Source organism: Chinchilla lanigera, unplaced genomic scaffold, assembly GCF_000276665.1.
Source record: "Chinchilla lanigera isolate Chin_1 unplaced genomic scaffold, ChiLan1.0 scaffold00031, whole genome shotgun sequence".
In the NCBI taxonomy this organism is placed as follows: Eukaryota; Metazoa; Chordata; class Mammalia; order Rodentia; family Chinchillidae; genus Chinchilla; species Chinchilla lanigera.
The window spans coordinates 9,520,110-9,539,217 of record NW_004955432.1 but is presented as its reverse complement, the minus strand read 5'-3'; the positions used below and the strand labels follow the sequence as shown (position 1 = coordinate 9,539,217).

The 19,108-nt window shown below is 42.6% G+C and overlaps 1 protein-coding gene across 2 annotated transcripts in view; it reads left to right on the top strand.

Moving 5' to 3' along the window:
• Cdk6 (cyclin-dependent kinase 6) overlaps nucleotides 1–17,424 on the top strand; it is a gene marked incomplete in the record, with an annotated part of 205,979 nt that extends 188,555 nt beyond the window's left edge. For both annotated transcript variants that reach the window (XM_005388024.2, XM_013516028.1), the window contains 3 exon segments: nucleotides 5,393–5,443; nucleotides 9,875–10,010; nucleotides 13,117–17,424. In XM_005388024.2, the coding sequence (XP_005388081.1) occupies nucleotides 5,393–5,443; nucleotides 9,875–10,010; nucleotides 13,117–13,263 (334 nt within the window).
• Nucleotides 17,425–19,108: the final 1,684 nt, after the last annotated feature.

Here is a 19,108-nt window from a genome sequence, read left to right as displayed (position 1 = left end):
CACATTAACATTGAGCTACATTCCCCAGCACCAAAATTTGATAATATTTTGACAAAAATTGGTACTTGCCTTCCAAGAATGAGTTATTAATTTATTTTCCGGTACCAGGAATCGAACTCACGCTTGCCAGGCAGGCACTGTGCGGCTGAGCTAGATGCCCAGCCCTGCTTTAACTCTTATGAAGTCTAATGGTGAAGGGGGATATTTGAATGAAGTACTTGGAAATAGTCCAACATTCTCCTTCGTAAAAATTTAAAGCAGTAGATCCAGGATTGTAACTTTACCGCTCCCCCAAAATATTTGAAAAAGGAAGAAATGCTTTTTTAAAATACAAAGATATCTTTTAGATTTGCCACTCTAAAATATCTGTATTGCTGGTTGTACCTTTAAATAATTAGTTTTAAAAGAATTAATAGAAGCTGGGCTTGGTGGTATACATCTGTAACCAGCACTTTGGGTAGTTCAGACAGGGGATCGCAAGTTCCAGTCCTGCCTGGGTGACTTACCCAAGTCCTCGTCTTAAAATAAAATGGGCTGAACAATGTAGTCACTGGAAAAGCCCTAGGTTCAATCCTCAGGACCACAGAAACGAAAATAGAATTTAAAAATACAGTAAATCCCCAATTTACAAATATTCGAGTTGCGAACTTTCACAGGTATACTGTGTAAGACTCACTTTGTGGGATATGAAGGAATCCAACTTAGAGATGTTCTCCCGGGACAGAACTCGTTCATAATCAGAGCCTTGCTGTAGAAGAATTAGTATGTCTCCTGGAGGGCTTGTGTCTAAAAGCAGACAAGATGGTTTGGCTTAGTGAATTCCTTCCTTGAAAAAATGCATAGATTTTCAGGAGCCTCTGTCTCACCATGTATTATAGAGCATTTCTTTTTCATCTTCAGTCTCCAGTGCAGAGCGGAAATGTTCCCTAGGTTTTCCCAGAGGGATAGATTTCCAGGCAATGGAATGAAGCAGAGTTCAAAGTTGTGTTGAGCCTCTTCAGGTGGTGTCTATGTTGCCATCACCATCTCTTCCAGTCTTCCCGTTTCTTCCATTTGTTCCTTCAGCCCTCTGCTTCCTTTCAGCTCAGCGGTACGCCATGATAATAAAGAAACAGCCAGGGGGCTGGGATTTAGCTCAGTGGCACAGCGCCTGCCTAGCAAGTGCGAGGTCATGAGTTCAATTCCTGGTAGCGGGGAAAAAAAACAAAAAAATATAAAAAATTAAAAAAAGAATAAAGAAACAGCCACGTCCAACTAGAGTATGTGTATTTTAGCAGAATCATTCCTACAGTTATAAAATTATCTAAGGCAATGGAATTAAACCCCTCTTACCACTAAACCAAAGAATATAATCAAATGTTTATTTTCATGTTTTATGCATACAAGATATGTGTAACTTGCATGAATTTAAGGATATTTAAATCAGCTAACCTGAAGAAGAAATAATCACTCATAGTAACCTCAGTAAAAATACAGCCCTGGATGTCTCCTGAGAACACACACAACTGATATCCCCAACAGTGTTTTTACCAGAGAGCTTTATTTAAAGACAAATTGCATAAGGTCCTTGTAGCTGTCTTGTATGTCCGTATTCAGCCACAGCATCCCAAGGTTTTGCCGTGATGAAAGATACCATTCTTCCTCAGAATCCATTGTGCCTCCCCATTCTCCCAACGTCCACAGCATCCTCTCTCAGAAAACCAGCTGCTGCACACTCTTCAGGATTTTCAACCCAAAGTCAAACAGCTTGTATTGAGTTGATCACATTCACGATCCACCTCTTGGCCTGCTCCCTCCTTCACTTGACCCATTGCCATCATCTTGTGACTGTGTGCAATATTTGCATCCAAAGCTCCATTTTAATAGGATTGCATGCAATTAGGGCTCCGAGGCATTGTGTAATTCAAGCCTGGCCACATCTGCTCCAAAGCCAAGTTACTAGAGCTCGGAGTCACAGGCCAGGTCTCCCAAAGGAGGTGAAAGTCATTCTGATCTGTTCACCAAATTGCTGCCTCAAAGATTCTAGTATTCCCACAAGCAAGTTTTTCTGAGTGTTCATAGAACCGTGGTTATGATTCAGTCACTGTACTCCATAGTAAAGGAGGCCAAGCCACTGGACCGTTCTAACTCTCAGATGTATCTCAGTGGTGGAATACTTGCCTAGCACACACAAGGCCAGGATGTTCAATTCCCAGCACTGGAAATAAATAAATAAACAAACAAAATAAATTTAGAAGGGCCTTTGTCTTAGTCTAGCTACTATAGCAAAATACCTTAGACTGGAGAGTATTTTATAAACAGCAGAAATTTATTGCTTACAATTCTGGAGAGAGAAATCCAAGACTCGGTGTCTTCCCATGGTTTTCTGCTTTGAAGACGGCATCTTCTTGCTGCTATGCAAGACAGAAGAAACCAGATAACTTCCTTCAACCTGTTTTAGCGGGCAGCGGGGATTTAAATCCAGGGCCTTTCCACTGAGCTACATCCCCAGCCCTTTTTCCTTTTTTATTTTTAGGCCGGGTCTCAGCAAGTTGCCCAGGTTGCACTCAAACTTGCAGTTTTGGCCAGGCATGGTGGCGCATGCCTGTAATTACAGCACTCGGGAGGCTGAGGCAGGAGGATCGTTGAGAGTTTGAGACCAGCCTGGGCTACAAACTGAGCTCAAGGCTGGCCTGGGACTGCATAGCGAGACCCTCTCTCAAAAAGACAAAAAAAAAAGCTTGCAGTTTTCCTGCCTCTGCTCCCCAGAGTGCTGGGATTATAGGCATGGGCCACCACATCCCACTTCTCAACCTCTCATATAAGGCCACCCATAGCATAATACACAGTGGTAGAGCCCCCAAAGGCTTCACCTCTTCCTACTACCACAGTGAGTGTTAGGTTCCACCTTAAGAATTTTGGAGGAACACCAACATTCAAACCATAGCAGCCATCAGAACTAAGTTCATAGAGAAAATCAGTTAATCTAATGGATAGCTTCCTTCCTTTTTAAAGTAGAGCAAGAATCTAAAGACACAAAGTAATCTGTATACAAGCACTAGCATCAGATCTCTGAAGGGCCCTTCGCAGAGTCCCATATTGTTTCTCTGCGGAGGCTTAATTGTTCCGACTGAGCAAAGAGAATATTAGTAACTAAGGTAAAAGTATTAGGGCAAAAGTGAAGCATACAGGCTTTTAAGCCAGACCTGGCTCGAATTTTAAGTCTGCAGTTTTTTAGGTGTTAAGTTACGTTACAGCTTCAGCCTTGTTTCTTCATGTGAAAATAGGAATGATGATAATAATACATTTCTCCAGAAGTTTTTGCAAGAATTAAATGAGATCACATGTGGGGAACACTTGGCACCATGCCACATAAAACATTCATATTCAATAAAAGATGGGTGCTAAGTTTCCTTTTTTTTTTTTTAAGCTACAGGAAAGCTTTCACTTCTCACCTTGCTGTTTTTAAAAACTTGTCCAGGGACTGGGCCTATAGGTCAGTGGTAGAACATTTGTCTGCCAAGCAAAAAAGCCTTACATGCCATCCCCAATTAAAAAACAGACAGACAGGTCTGGGGGTATAGCTCAGCGGCACAGCGCCTCTTTGGCAAGCATGAAGTCGTGAGTTTGATTCCTAGTACCGCAAAAAAAAAATAAAAGAAAAGCAGACAAAAACCTGTCTAGATTGTCTTAGGACCCAACTTCACAATTTGTTACAAATTTGACTATCTTAGTGACATACAAGTTGTCTGTCAAACAGTCCTTCCATAGACTTATTGTCTGACCGTAGGGGAGGCACGAGGCCCAAGTGCAAGGTGTCGGCAAGGTTAGCGTCTTCTGAGGCCTGTCGCTCTACTCCGTCTTCTCGCTGCCTCCACGCGGCCATCGTACATCTACATTTCACCTTCTGTGAGGGCACCAGTCGGATTGGATCAGGCCCCACCCTCACGGTCTTACTTCAACTTACCTTTTTTAAATCTTTGTTTAATTGCCATTTTAAATGCCCTATCCTCCAAAATAGTCAAATTCTGAGTACTGGAATTTAAGTGTCAGCCTACGAATTTCAAAGGGACACAGTTCAGCCTGCGTTGTTGTCGTAAATAAGTTATTATAAAGTTATTATAAAGTTATTATAAATTTATTATAAATCATTATTTTCAGGAATAAGGACATGAGTAGAAAGCATGGTTGAGGTGTGCTTAGGTATCTTCTAACCGCTGAAATGCTACGGTTCTGCAGGGTCCTTCATATTTGACCCATATAGCAAATGCATGTATTGTGCACAAAAAAGAAGTCAAATCTGTCTCTATAAATTGATATCTGATATAAGAAAGAAGTGTGGTTTCTGGTGATAGGCTGCACATACCTTTAAAACTCATTGGTGTGCCAGATGTGGTGGCAGACACCTAGAATGCTAGCATTCTGGTAGCCTGAGGCAGGAAGATAACAAATTCAAGGCCAGGTTGGGCAATTCAGGGAGACCTCATCTAAAAAAATTAGTTAAGGCTAGAGATTGAGCTCATTGTGAATGCAATGCCCTGAGTTCAATCCCCAGTACTGCAAAATACATATATACTTGTTGAAAAATACCCACTTGTATCATTCATTGAGCTAGGAGTTAGGAAGATTTACTTGTATTCCATTGACATAGATAGACAAATAGTCAAATATTTAATCACTTGTGTGTGTTCAGGTCAGGCATTAGCGTAAAGGTTATGGGGAAACCTAGAGAAACTCCTGGGCAGCCTCGGAGAGCTACTTTATCTACTTGGGAAAACACCAGAAATGTCACAGTGTGAACTTATTTAATTGCTGGTAAATGCTCAGTATAGACAAGGGATGCTGTCTGTGTTCAGAGGACACAATTAACCTCTGGAGCCCAGTGTTGAGGTTTTGAATTTTTAACGGTTAACAGCCCTCATACTGGGAGAAAGGAAAGAGGTACAATTAAAAAGTAAAGGTAGCTTGCAACAAGATGGAGGACCAGTGGGAAGAGAGACAGAGGCCCGGGGAGAGGCACTCTATTAGTGGTGCGAAACGTGCTCTGAGCAGGGTCTCCCCAAGAAGAGCTTCAGAGTCCCACCTTCCCATGGTGTGAGATTAGGACCATGGCGTTCTACCCCCAAGGGGAGTTGAACTCTGAAACTTGTAGATGATGGTGTACTATTACTCCTGTGACTACTTACACCCACCATTGTGAAACACGAGTCAGGTGCCACCACGTACTCACGAGAGATCTTTCCTTAAGGGCTGTGCAAGGACAACCTTCACTGAACAGAGGAAAGACGTCACAGCTCTTTATTTCTTCCCCAGCCATGGAGACTATTTTATTCCTGTCCAGCAATAATGATGAATATGATTGATATATAACCTGAGAAGATTCCTTGTGTAAGATGTATCTTTATTCTTTTAGGCCTCTTTTTCGTGGAAGTTCAGATGTGGATCAACTAGGAAAAATCTTGGAGTAAGTAATAACTAAATCACTATCCTTAACACTGAAAACATTTCCAGTGACTTTCCTCTGATACTCATATAATACGTTTATCTCTTGTCTTTCTTACCCCAAGCTGCTGCTGCAGACAGTGTTACTGTTTGTGTGGTGAGTGGAGACGGTGCCCGTCATGGAAGTGTGGCCTGACTGCTGCTCTGGAAGCTGTGTGTTGCTTGTGTGAACCTTTTTTGCTGTTCCTCTTTCTTTGCTTGGCTGAGCTCCAGCTCTTTAATGTGCAGATGTGTCGTCTACTTAGGGTCTTTCAAATGCCCCCTTCATCAGAGGTGGGGCATTTGGTGGCCTAGAAACCTGTACTTGTCTAGTAAGTTTCCTGTCCCCATCAGTTACATTTTGGGTCATGTGGGCTTGTTTTGCATCGTTTGTTTTGTTTTGTTTTGTTTTCCTGAGCCAAGGATAGGATGCTACACAACCCCTTTTTTCTTTGGAGCACCAAATAGGAAATGAGAATCCTATCTTTTCGTCCTGGGTCTATGGCTAAGTAACCTGAGAAAGTCATTTAAACACCCTGTAAAGACCTTGAACAGTCCCTGGCGTATAGTAAGTGCTTTAAAAATGTTAGTGATTATTGTGATTGTAATTCATTATTAATTATTATTTTCTTCCTTAATGTCTTTGTCTGGAGAATGGAATTCTGACTTCAGCTCCCCTGTGCAGTTCTTTCTTGGGCTCAAATTCTTTGGTTCCATTCGTTTGTTACTTAGTTCCTTTATGGTTAGCAGAATTCACGTGTGCATGTTTGTGTATGCGAGCATACGTATGCTTCCATGTTTCTAGAATGTAACTGGGACTTTTTTTCCCACAAAGCATGCAGGCAGTGTGGCATCTTGTTGGATTTCTGAGGTGCCAAGCCCCACCAGAATTGGGGTGGAGCAGCAAGAAAGTGGGAGTTCTGACTAAAAATAGCTGTGATCACTGGTCTGAAACATTGAGTAGGAATCCCAGTGCTTTGTATGAAATCTTGACTCTGTAAAGCAGCAAAAGGATTGCCCTACAGAACCGAATTCTATGTTAGCACTGTCTTTTCAAGCATGACCGCATAAAGCAGCTGGAGTAACACCGGAACCTGACTGTTCTTTGGGGACTAGAAGCAAGTCCAGTAGACGTCTGGAAGCACCCATGCTGCGACTGAGTCAAAACCCAGTGACTCGAAAGCCTAAAGAACATTTGCTAGTTTTGTCTTTTATATTTTGCCTTTGTTTGTTGTCTGGGGACTTGCCAAGCATAGGACAGCTGCCACTCTTGCTACTGCTGACCACCCCTAAGGTGGAGAAATTCGGCACAGAGCCCTCAGGTTAACCCTGTTTCTGGATGTCAAGTTCCTTGGTCATTGGATGATGAGCTCACATCTGTTTTTGCCTGTGACCATTGACTATATTTTATGTGCATGTGACCGTAAAGAGGAAACTGTGAAAGTCAGCTGTTCCGTTATCCCTCTGTTGAACAGAGAAAATGTCTGCACCAAAATCCACTAGCCAAGCAGCAAAGACCATGCCCCGCTTTCCCTTCTCACTACCTGGGTTTTGCTGTTGCTCCAGCACAGTGTGCAGTCTTGTTAGTACTGTTAGTATCCCCACTTAGTGAACGAAGCCACTGGACCAGAAGGAACACTTGACCAGCAAGTTTGCCTTGCTTCCAAGGGAAGCCTGCCAAGCCTGGATTTCCAGCAGGAAAGAAGCTGTGAAGCTCTATACGTTTTGTGCCTATAGATTTTCTTTCTTGGTTCTATTTCCTCAGAATGTACTACCTTGCCAGAGAAGAGGGACAATACTGCTCTCTAGTGTCACTACTAAATACTTGAAAAATGACTTCTGTCCCCACCTTCACGGCCATTTACGGCTTTTGGGCTGTCGGTCTTTCCAGTATAAATGTCAACCTTTAAGGCTTATATCCAGCTGTCCAAATAGTGGAAGGTGATGCAAGCACTTTTTAATGTACCTATCCAAATTTTACAACACTCATGTATGGACTATAAAAATTCATATTGGATATGAAGCTAAATTTTTTAAAAGAAAGCTGTATTCACATACTCAGAGATAAATATTTCAATGTCTAAGAAGATTTCTGCTTTCAAAAAGCACAAGTACTTTGAAAGCGAAATAATGCTTTTAGCCTATGATATTTTAGAGCATTTTTCAAGAGCACTGTTCTAGTTAATAGAAATAAAATATTGGATCTGGAATATGGAGACCCTGTGACTGAACTCAGTCAGTGTGACTTCTGCAGTTCAGTTCAGTTCATTCTTCATTCTCTGTTTCCCCAGCTAAAAATTGGGCTCATGCCCTGGCCAGCATCTGTCAAGACATCTTTCCTTGAGTTAGAGGAGAAAGACTTACATATAAAAAACACTATATGAACAGTAATTTTAAATGTATGTATATGTAGTTTATATGTAGTCATCTACCACACATATGTAGAGATGCGCTGTTTCTGGGAAAACTTTGGGCTTTCAGTTGACCCTAATTGCAAGATTGTATCTCAAAGTATAAACTCAAACTTGTCAGCCAAGAAGTCATTATAATCAATATATAGGTGAATGGTGATGATATGCAAAACTACGGACGTAAAGGGCAAAAGGCTAAAAAGGAATGAAGGAGAAATTTGAAGGATCTTTAATCAACCGTACTGATTTTACCCTTTGCCCTATCCCTTCGTTCTATCCAAGCACATACTCATGCATTTCCTTTCATAATTAATAGTGGTAGTTTTTTCTTCTTCTTCTTCTTCTTCTTCTTTTTTTGGGGGGCGGGCGGGCCAAGGAGATCCTGGGGATTTCACCCAGGGCCTTGACTATACTGAGCACGTGATCTTCCACTGACCTACGCTCCTGGCTCATTTGCTGCTCCTTACTGTCGCGGCGGAGCTTGTCGCTAAACACACTCGTGTACTGCTCCAGCTGCTGCTTCTGGTCCATGAGGCTCTTTGCCTCTATAATGTGGCTCTCTAGCTGCGCGGCAGAGGCAGAGTTAGTGTCTTGTGAGGGCCAGCGACAGGTGCACTGACAGCCAGGGTATCTACTCTTTCCAGGTAAGACCTAGACTCTAGGATCTGTTTAGGTAAGGGAAAGGAGAGCAAGACCCTGCAGATCCTGTGACATTTGCCACCAGATTTTCCTGAAACCCAGAGATGCATTTGTGAAGTCACGCCTTCCCAGGCCTTAGTCTCACTGAGAGTGCAGACCAAGGAGGAGACTAATGCGGGTCAACATCGTTTCTCCTTGGAGTTAAAATAACTTGGTTCTGTATTTGAATAGCAATACATTCTGTCCATTAAACTGTTTTTTTTAGTTCAGAGTTACTCAGTCTTTATAAGACATAAGTTCTTCCAGACTCTTATTTCCCTTGTTCAAAGCTACTTAACATCTATACATGAACTGTAAATAATTTCTCCATAATATATGTTATAAATTATAGGTCGACTGACATTAATATGCTAAAGAACCTTAAATTACACATAATAGAAATCAAGCTGTTCATATTTTTAGTATAGTGGCAAAATGTTTCCCATAATATTATTTTCTTAGGATAATAGTGAGTAAAGATATTGACCGCATCTTTCATTGTCATTACAACCCTAAATTTCTGCCGTCATTGTAGACAAGTCACAGACGTTAAGTAATCATCCTTCCTGCCAGTAAGTGGCAGGTGCAGAATTTGAGCCCAGATCTACCCATTTCCAAAACCTGTTCTTGTTTTATCACTAGCTATTTTCTCCACATTTCTGATCCCAAAATGGCTTTCAGAGAAAACATAAACAATATTCTTTTATTATTTACTTTGGAATGCCAGGGATATCTCTTATAAAACAATGTTTGCGTAAGATAGGACTAATGTACCTTCTGGCCCTACTTTTCTTCTGTCTGATGTCTAATGTGCGTAGTTGCTGTTTGGGGAATTACTCTAACCAGTAATGCAGCCAAATTGATGTATTAATAGCCCACGTTAGATGAGTGTCATGAAACCGTGTCCTTTCACAGGTATTCCATCAGAACAAAAAAAAGCACTCTTGGCCATGAGGGAAGATATTACATACCTATGTGGGTCTCTTTTAATCCAACGGGTCTTGTTCCATCAGTACATTAGGGCTTTCCCTGAATGTATGTTCCATCTCTACATTAGTGTTACATTTAGTATCTGCTGCCAGAGTAGTCTCTGTCTCCTCCCAGTGAATGTCATAGTTACCCTACGAGATGAACTTTGACCCCATGACCACCATATTGTCGTAGAGCAGAGAAAAATGAGACAACCTTCAAATCATAAGAGTGAAGTTCTCTTGAGGCTCTGTCTCCCCTTGCCTGCTCCATAGGTTTTGCTTTCTCTAGACTGTAGTGAGAAAAACACTTCACATAGCGGGTAATGCTCTCATTCACGTGTGGTTCTTTTGTAGTGTAATTGGACTCCCAGGAGAAGAGGACTGGCCTAGAGATGTGGCCCTTCCCAGGCAGGCTTTTCATTCCAAACCTGCCCAGCCCATTGAGAAGTTTGTAACAGATATTGACGAGCTAGGCAAAGACCTACTTCTGGTAAGTTCGTGCAGTACGTAGCTGGTCTGCCCTGGCGCATCCTATCTAGGCTGGGCAATGGACGCCGAGTATCACCTCAGCGTTGGCTGAACTGATGTTTTTCACTTTGTCTGTGCATGTTTTTCACTTCCAGCTGGTGGCTTTTGATTCTGTTTTTTTTTTTTGGTTTTTCTCCGGTACTGGGAACCGAACTCACGGCCTTGTACTTGCCAGGCAGGCGCTTTTTGCCGCTGAGCTAAATCCCCAGCCCCGGCTTTTGATTCTGAAATGCCTTTCTGATCCCACCTCTTTAATAAAGTCTTCCGTCTTCGAATGTGTATTTGAATGCTGAGTTAGAAGCCTCTCTGTGTACTTTTCGTTTTAATGGTACCTTTTCTAAGACAAAGATATAACGTCACATCTTTAGGAAAATACTCTTCCAAAGGAACTAAGTAGCAATACTCCTATAAGTTAGTAATATCTTTAATAAATATTTAATATGCTTTGTACATATAAAATAGCTCATTGAAAATGAAAGCAGAAGAAAGAGAAGAAAAGAAGGCATGGTGATCTAGAATCCCAGCCCTTGCAGGAGAACCACTACGAGTTTGAGGCCAGCTTGCACTACACAGTGAAAACACTGTCCAAAAAAAGGGGGGGGGTGGGGAGGACTGCAGTGCTCTGGGATTCAAAATCATACCTGACCTTGCACATAATGTCCCTATACAGAAGGGGGCGCCTTTTGGGAAGCTCTCGATGTCGACCCTCAGTAAATAATGAGTATGTCCTTTACTTAAAATAAGAGCCTTCGATCTCTGCGCCAGCCTGTGGATCCAGTCCAGGTCTTCTCCATGCATCTCATTCTGCACCTGCGCCAGAGAGGCAGCAGCTCCCTCGGGCGTGCTTTGCTCCCGCAGCAGCTCGCCGCTCCCACACAGGCAGGCAGGAACACAGAACCACCCCGAGGCCTGGGTTTGAGAGGTGCCCTGCCACTCCTTGCCACATTCTACTGGCCAAAGAACGTGAGGTGGCCCCAGCCAACTTCAACCAAGAGAAGAATGCTGCTCCTGTGGAAGGAGGGGAGAGAAGGGAATATCCGATTAAAAAAGAAATCCAGTCTGCAGCAGTAGTCAAGTCTTAACTAAGTTATTCTAAAAGCTTATTTTGTAAGTCAGCATTCTGGGCGGAAGCAGCACTATCACACAAGGTTTTTGCCACCTGCCACCCACTTTGTACCTAAAAGGAGAGCAGTAATAGAACTTAAACACTTTTTCTAACTATGTCTAGAGGACAGAATGCGTTAAACACTGCCCACTTGAAGTTCACACAGCCTCACACCGGGCTAAGGAACTCCCCGCTGCACCCTCTCCTAGCCCTTACATGGTCAGTGCAGCTGTAGGGGAAGGGCTTTCTCCCTGATAACCCCCTAGGGATATGTCTCTGTAACTTGCACATACTCAGCGCTGTTCTTTCCTATGTCCTAGGAATTAAACTGGCTGCTTCCTTTCTAATACGCCTGCCTATTTTACCCTTGGACTGTGGAAAGAAAGGCTCAGTCTCCAGAATTTTTGCCTCTGCTTTCCTGTCCTTTGCAACTTTTTTTTTTGCCTCTCATTTCTTTTGCTACATTTGCAAAGCTCTTCTGAAGTTGTTTATTGCTATTAGACACATAGGAACCGTTCTGCGAACAAGCTCCTCCCTCTGCCTGCTTTTGAGCTCTTTGATATTTAGAAAACCCAAAAGGGAGATTGGCATCCTTGGACTGGTAGGGAGCTCAGATGAATAAGATTTCAGGAAATCCAAGAATTTGCCTGAAATGATATGTAGAATTTCTTCTTAGGCAGTAGTTGTCAACAGCATTCTAGAGGCCCCTACTCCCATCAGCGCCAAGGGAGGACTTCGGGCAGAAGCCCAGGTTGAGGAGTGGAGGTCTGCATACCCGGAGCAGTGTTCAGTCTCTGGAGGACTGAAATTCATAGACTTTCCAGAGACCCAGCTCCAGCAGTGAACATTACGCGCTGGGTGCCTCAGATGCGATCCTGTCGCATGTTTGCAGCCTGTGAGCTCCTGGGACAGTGGGTGAGGTACTCATAGTGAGCATTTGTCACCAGCGAGGTGCTCTTCAGGAGGTATCAGTGCAAGGAGAGGAGAGAGAATTGAGGAAGGTTTCTGGGGTTGCAGTGAAAATGGGACTGAGAGTACAGACACAGTTGACAGTTTGAGGGTAGAGTGGGCTGCTTCTCCAATGGTTCATGTATGCCTCCTGTTGCCTTCCACCCCAATAGCCCAGACAAACTCACCAAATCGCTTGACCGGGGCCAGGTACTCCGTAAGTGCAGCTACCAGCTCTTTTGCCCTTGTATCCCTGCGCTTGAGTTGTCAGACTTCGGTGGCTTGAATTTAACCCACTGGACTCTGGAGGGCTGCTGCTAGCCCGGATGAATCATGACAACATCACTGCCTCTGGGGGTGCAGCGCTAGGGGCAAGGTACATGGCCTGCTGCTACATCAGGCTGTAGAGGCCTATGTCTAGCTCCTCCTTACTCCCTCCCTGAGGCGCCACTGTTCAGTAGTTACCCTTTCCACCTGAACAGGGCACCCTTCTGCTCCGCGCTCATTGACAAACCCTGGGGCAGAGAAGAATCCAATCCAAGTAAAGTGATACACATACTGTAAATAAAATACTGACTTGTGTATGTGGTGCTTGAGAGTTTTTTCAGGTTGGATTGGGTTGGGCTTGGCTGGGCTGGGTTTTGTTTGGTTTGGTTTGGTTTTGAGGTGCTAGAGATCAAACCCAGAGCCTCACGTATGCTAGGCAGATGCGATACCACTTACACTCGCGGTCCTCCACATGTTTTAAATGACCTGGGCTGTGGCTCTGAGAGGAATCCTGGGTGAGTAGGAATCCACAGACACCTAAAAGATGTCACCTTTTCCTGAGGGCCAGCTTCTCTGTTAGCGAAATGTACTAGTATTGTGTACACATTATTTAAAGTCCCTCCAAATAAATATCCTTACTATATTGATAGACAGTACGCAACAGTGAACACACAGAAGGATAACTATGTGAGCACAGTGTTTAAACTGACATGTTTTGCATCAGTCTGTTCCATTTTCTTTATTACAGAAGTGCTTGACATTTAATCCAGCCAAGAGAATATCCGCCTACAGTGCCCTGTCTCACCCGTACTTCCAAGACCTGGAGAGGTGCAAGGAGAACCTGGATTCCCCCCTGCCACCCAGCCAGAACGCCTCAGAGCTGAACACAGCCTGAGGTCTCCGGGCTGCCTTGAGCTGGTCATCTGGAGCCCTTGGGCGGCTGCAGGGTCCCCTGTGCAGGCCCTGCAGAGCTGCTGCGCCTCGCTGGCTAGAGGCTTCCAGCTGCCATCTTTGCACGGGCTCTGCTTCTCCAAGGAAACCGCCTCGTTTACTGTTTTGAAATCAATGCAAGAGTGATTGCAGCTTTATGTTCCTTCGTTTGTTTGTTTGTCTGTTTGTTTCAAGAACCTGGAAAAATTCCAGAAGAAGAGAAGCTGCTGACCAATTGTGCTGCCATTTCATTTTTCTAACCTTGAATGCTGCCAGTGTAAAGTGGGTAATCCAGGCACAGCTGAGTTATGATGTAATCTCCCTGCAGCTGCCGGGCCTGATTTGGTACTTGGGAGTGTGTGAGTGTGTGTGGTGTGTGTGTGTGTGTGTGTATGTGCGGTGAGGGAGATTCTCTGATCTCTTAAAGTGTTACTTTTTGTAAATAACGAGAAGAATTGAATTTTAAAGACCCACAGTGACCCTAAATAACAGGCGCTTGTTCACTAAGCGTGCTGTGCTCAAGTGAGAAAGTTGAATCTATGTCCTCAGCATTTCGTTTCTGGTCAGAAACAGTAAATTTGCTAGCAATAAAAGATGGAAGTTTCAGACACAACAAAAAGGAAAACATTCTAATATCTTTTAAGAGACCTCTTTTTTAAAGCATGCATCCTATTTGCTCTTCTCACAGCTGAATATACTTGTTTGAAGTCTGTTTGAACCTTCTGTATAGTGTGTTGCTTTGGGAAAATACCTGTAAGCTTTTTGTGACTCGCTATAGATTTAGGGAGTGTACCTCAAGTAGGTTAAAAATCACAAATAGAGATAGCTTTTATTTTCTGGTTTGAAATGTCATTATTTCCTTCTTGGTTTTTTTGTTATTTTGTTTGTGTTAAGCATTTTTTTCAGAAACTGTTTCCTGTCTCGGTTTGGAGAGTTGGTCTCTCTGGCTAAAGACAGGAAAGGCATTTAAATTGTCTTTACTATTACACTGTACTTTTTACCACGCACTGCCTGGTTTGCAAAGTGCCTATCTTTCTGTCCGCTGGCTCCTCTGATAAACACTGCTACAATTACATAACTAACAACAGATTGTTGAAGCTGTTCCACACACCACCTGCTTACTTTCTTCCAGTGAAGATTTCTCTAATACTGAGTTTCAGGTGATGATTTATGATCTCAGTTCTGCAGTCCTACCAGTGTCCCGTTTATCCCCTCCTAACACAGTCCTCCTAGTTCGTATTCACTGATGCTCCCTAGGCGACGTGCAGGGTACCCGCTCCTCTGTCCTACTGGCACACCGATCACTGTACTGTTTCCGAGTTTTCAGTTTTTATGGACTACATTGTCAGAGTAGTATCTGAGGGGGTGTCCTTAACTCTCTTTTAAAGATGACCTGTTTACTTTCTGAAGGGACCCTTCTCTGCTTGGAGGTTGTTTCAGATGCTTTGGGCTCGCTCCTGTCCTCTGCAGCGCCAGCCTGACCTGGGCACTGTAGACAGCTTCACCATTTCTCTGGCAATCTTCTCTTCGGTCCTTTATATTCCGTACCGTCTCTGCCTTACCCATGGTTTACTGATGAGCTGGCTCTGGGAACTAGAAGACACAGAAAGTATCTTTTGGGGACATTTGACTGCCTGTGATTTCTGTCTCAGGTTTTGAATGCCTGTGGGAAACAGCTAGATGATACTAGAGAGGATTTTCAAAGAATGGCTGGTGCTTTACTCAGCAGAAAGTGTTGTGGGTGATGACTGTACATTACCAGTATTCACTGAATGCATCACAGCTTAACAGGACTATCTTTTTTTAATGACGAAGAAGAACAAGAATTTGAAGAAGTGAATAATGTAGATGTTTCTCCTTTATGGCTTTGGAAGTTGGGATCTTTTTCCTTTCTAAAATACTCAGGATTGGACCCAGGGAATACTGAGCTACATCCCCAGCCCATCACCACCCCCATCCTTCTTTTATATTTATTTCATTTTTAGACAGTCTTCACTTGTGATCTCAAATTTGTGATCCTCCTGTCTCAGCTTCCCAAATAGCTGGTGTTATAGGTATATGACACCAAATCTGACAGGAACCATTCTTTTTTAAATACATACACTGCTTGACATTGTTCCAGTTTAGTAGCTTCAGGAAAAAAGAATTCTTTCAAAAGCAAGGTAAAAAAAAAAGAAGAGCCCCAAGAAGCGGAGTGTGGTGGCACACACCCGTCGTCCCAATACTGTGAGATCACAAGACAGGAGGATCAGAAGTTTGAGTCCATCTCAGGCCACTTAGTCACGTAGCAAGACCTTGCCTCAGAAGTTAAAAATAATTTTTTTTAAAAGCATTGGGAATGTAGCTCAATATGAAGGCCCTGGGTTCAGTTCCCCAGTACTGCAAGGAACAGAAAAGTACAGGGAAGGAGCATAGACTGTTTTATACTTCATGTGGCGGCGGTGATTATGTGTTGCCACCACTGTAATAGAATAGTGAAGCCGGAGTGTGAGGTAAGGTACACGCTGGAAAACAAGCCTTTTCATTCATCAAAAGGTTCGGAATACAGGGACACCCACGCGGCGGCTTAGAAATTGAAAACTCAGTGTGCTGATTGATCATGACCTTTTTGGCTAGTAGCCACGTGTTCAAGGGAACGTAACTTTGAGTTTGTACGTTTTTAAAAGTTTGCTCAGAAATTCCCTCAAGAAAAGTGCAGCTGTTCTAAACTGGAATTTTTCAGCCTCCTTAGAATTGAGTTCAACTTTCATTTCTAGCATCTGCTTTGGACCTATCTCTAGTCAGCGCTTGTAAAGAATTAAAGCACAAATGTTCTGGCACTAGCTGCTTGGCACAGTACGCTCTGATGACACTGAGGAAAGGGCCTCTCACCTCTGAACTTTGTCTTGCCCCAGTTCGCCCCAGAGGTGTTGCCCTTGAGTGCTTACTGTCTTCATGTGTGTCTTCAACGCCCACGCTAAGGATGTCTGAAGTCCGGATCCCACCAAGCAGTCTTACCTTTCTTTAGGACACTGCAAAGTACAGACTTGGTGAATCCGGCCTACTCCGTGGCATATGCTTTCGTGTATCTTTGCCCAAAGCCAGGTAGTGTTTAACTGTCAGGGTCATACTGCCCTGGGGCTCAATTGAAGCAGCTTACTGCAAGCAGAGTCTCAGGACAGATTTGAAAGCACATTTGAATTATTCTAGGACTAGTGCAAGAATGCCTGACAGCTTCTCTTTGCGGTTTGGTTCTGGTGGTCAGGGATTGTGACTGTCGTGTAGTGTGTTTCAGCAACCTTGATAGAAAAAGCAAAGTAAACCTGTTCTTTTAGTTTATCATAAGCTGTCGCATGACAAAGGCTGATACTGACCTTCAGAACAATTCCTGAGAGCTTGTAAGAAGCCAGTGAGTGGGAGCCTCCTACTCTGTCCCTCTTTCAAAAGTACAGGGGGTCAGGGAGCAGAGCATCTGCTCGAAATAACACTTGGGGCCATTTCAGCCCCTGCAGTTCTCATGGTTTTCTCCCAGGAAGGGCACCGTGAATGGTAGATTTTTCATTTAGCCCCAGGTGGCTTACTAAAAATAGTTCAAAGTTATTCACCTAAGAATACAGTCTCAGCATGTTAGCTTTAAGGAAGAATGAGAACGTCAGAAAGTACAGCATATCGATAGCCTCAAACGTTCCTTTGAATAGAAAAATGTACACTTTAACTCTGGAATGTGGTACTACCCATCTTTGATAATCAACAGTACCAGACATTTTGAACTTCAAATTATGTATGAGTGTTTAAATTGATGATTATGTAACTGTAGCTGCTTCTTTTAAAAGGTGCCTATTCACTAATAGCAATACTCATTCTACTTTGGAAATTCAATCCTGTCCACTTCCTAATATCATAGACGTATTAAAATTCTTCTATCCAAAGAACTTCTTTTAAGTGAAAACTTGACTATTTTTATGATAAGCACATGAGAGTATCTCACATTTTATTTTCCAGCGTGCTTTTGTTGTATACCTGGGTCTAGGAAAGGATAATGTTAAAAGTCAATATGCCACCAGAATTCATGTATATATTCGTAGAATTTAAAAAACGCATGTTTGACATTCTAACGTTAAAAATAAAGATGTTGCATGATTCTAAATTTTTAAAAATTATTCATAAAGCACAATGGCTAGAGGAAATTTTGGAGAAAATTCTGTTTCAGGCAGTAGTTTTTAAATACCCTGTTTTGAAAGACGTAGTTTAATCATCAAAAATATTGTAAAAGTTATATTAAAGTCACCTGCCAATTATGAACTTGATATGTTTAAAAGCCAGTTTTGTAGAGAAGCTAGCCCAAGCACAAACTACCTTTTCAAGCATTGAGCCGAGTACACTAAACCATCCATATTCCTTCCTCTTTTTGTAGGAAGAAGCAGCCACCAAAGCTACACTTGTTATACCTGTTTAAGAGTGTATATTCACTGTAAAAGTAAGTTGTTGAAAGGCATGTGTTTCGTATGCCAGCAGGACTTCTGAGAAATTGCAGCCTTTACGCAAAACTCGTTGTCCTGTACATTAAGTATATACAGATACATTAAGTACATATAGTTAGGAAGACACATGTTCTTTGTTCACAATGGAAAAACAACTTGAGCAGCAATAGAAGTACTGGAAAAATTCAAGTTTCTTCAAGGGCATGAGAAAGGCATTTTCTCATGTCTCACTGATTCTTTGGTGTGAATACACTTTTCAGCCCAACTTTCATCCACAGCTATGTCTCAACCATTTCTAACTTCTACATCTTTAGAAAATAAGCCAAAACTATTCCTTTGGACTTTATCATCTGACCTCTGTAAACAGCCGAACTATAGAAACAAGACAGGTAGTCTGGGTGGTGGTGGGGTTTTTTTGTTCCTTTGTTTTTCAGTTAACATTCTCAGGCCAGGCGTGGTGGCTCTCGCCCGTAATCCCAGCACTCGGGAGGCTGAGGCAGGAGGATCGTTGAGAGTTTGAGACTAGCCTGGGCAACCAAGTGAGCTCAAGGCCAGCCTGAGCTTCATATCAAGACCCTCTCAAAAAGACAAAAAAAAAAAAACAAAGAAACAATCATTAGCATTCTCAAGGAGTTAGTTTAGATTAATAAAGGAACATTATATTTGTGTCTCCTTGACTCTGGTACTCTGGCCTTCCAGAAGAAAACAAAAGCCACCTAAAAATTCAGGCTGTTCTTCAGGCAGCTATTAAGATACTATTACAGTGCTTTAAAGTTAATATGGTAGGAAGGGAAGATAGTTTCTCTTGCAAAAGTCTTATTTTAAGATTCACTCAGTCCTAAGAGCTGGACTTGGCTGTTTCATTCCAGTGTATCCCACAAGGTGGCACTTTAACAAAAAAACCTGACCAAGGCTAGAGGTACTTCTAAAGACACCACTAACTTCATATTTCTGTACATTTTTAACTGTCGGCTAGCACTTACTTAATAGTCTTCATAATGTTCTGTAACTTTTGTTTCTTAGCTAGTTCTGAACAACTGCTTACAAATAAAGTAAGCTTTAGAATGGCTTATGCATAGATTTTGATCATTTGAATAAAGCCCAGTCATTCATTTATTTAACATTTTTTGAGGTGCCTAATTACCTTTTCTAGGTTAGGCAGGCTTACTGAAAAACAACCCTTACCTGTGAAGGGGACAGTTTTGTTAGGAGTATAACACTGGCTCCAGGCAAAACACCCACACCGTCTACTGCTTTCACATCCCCTACCATGGTGGGGATGAGCAATTCAGTTTTAAAGCCCTAGCTTAAAAGTCAGCTGAGCAGAGGCTGGGGATACGGCTCAGTAGC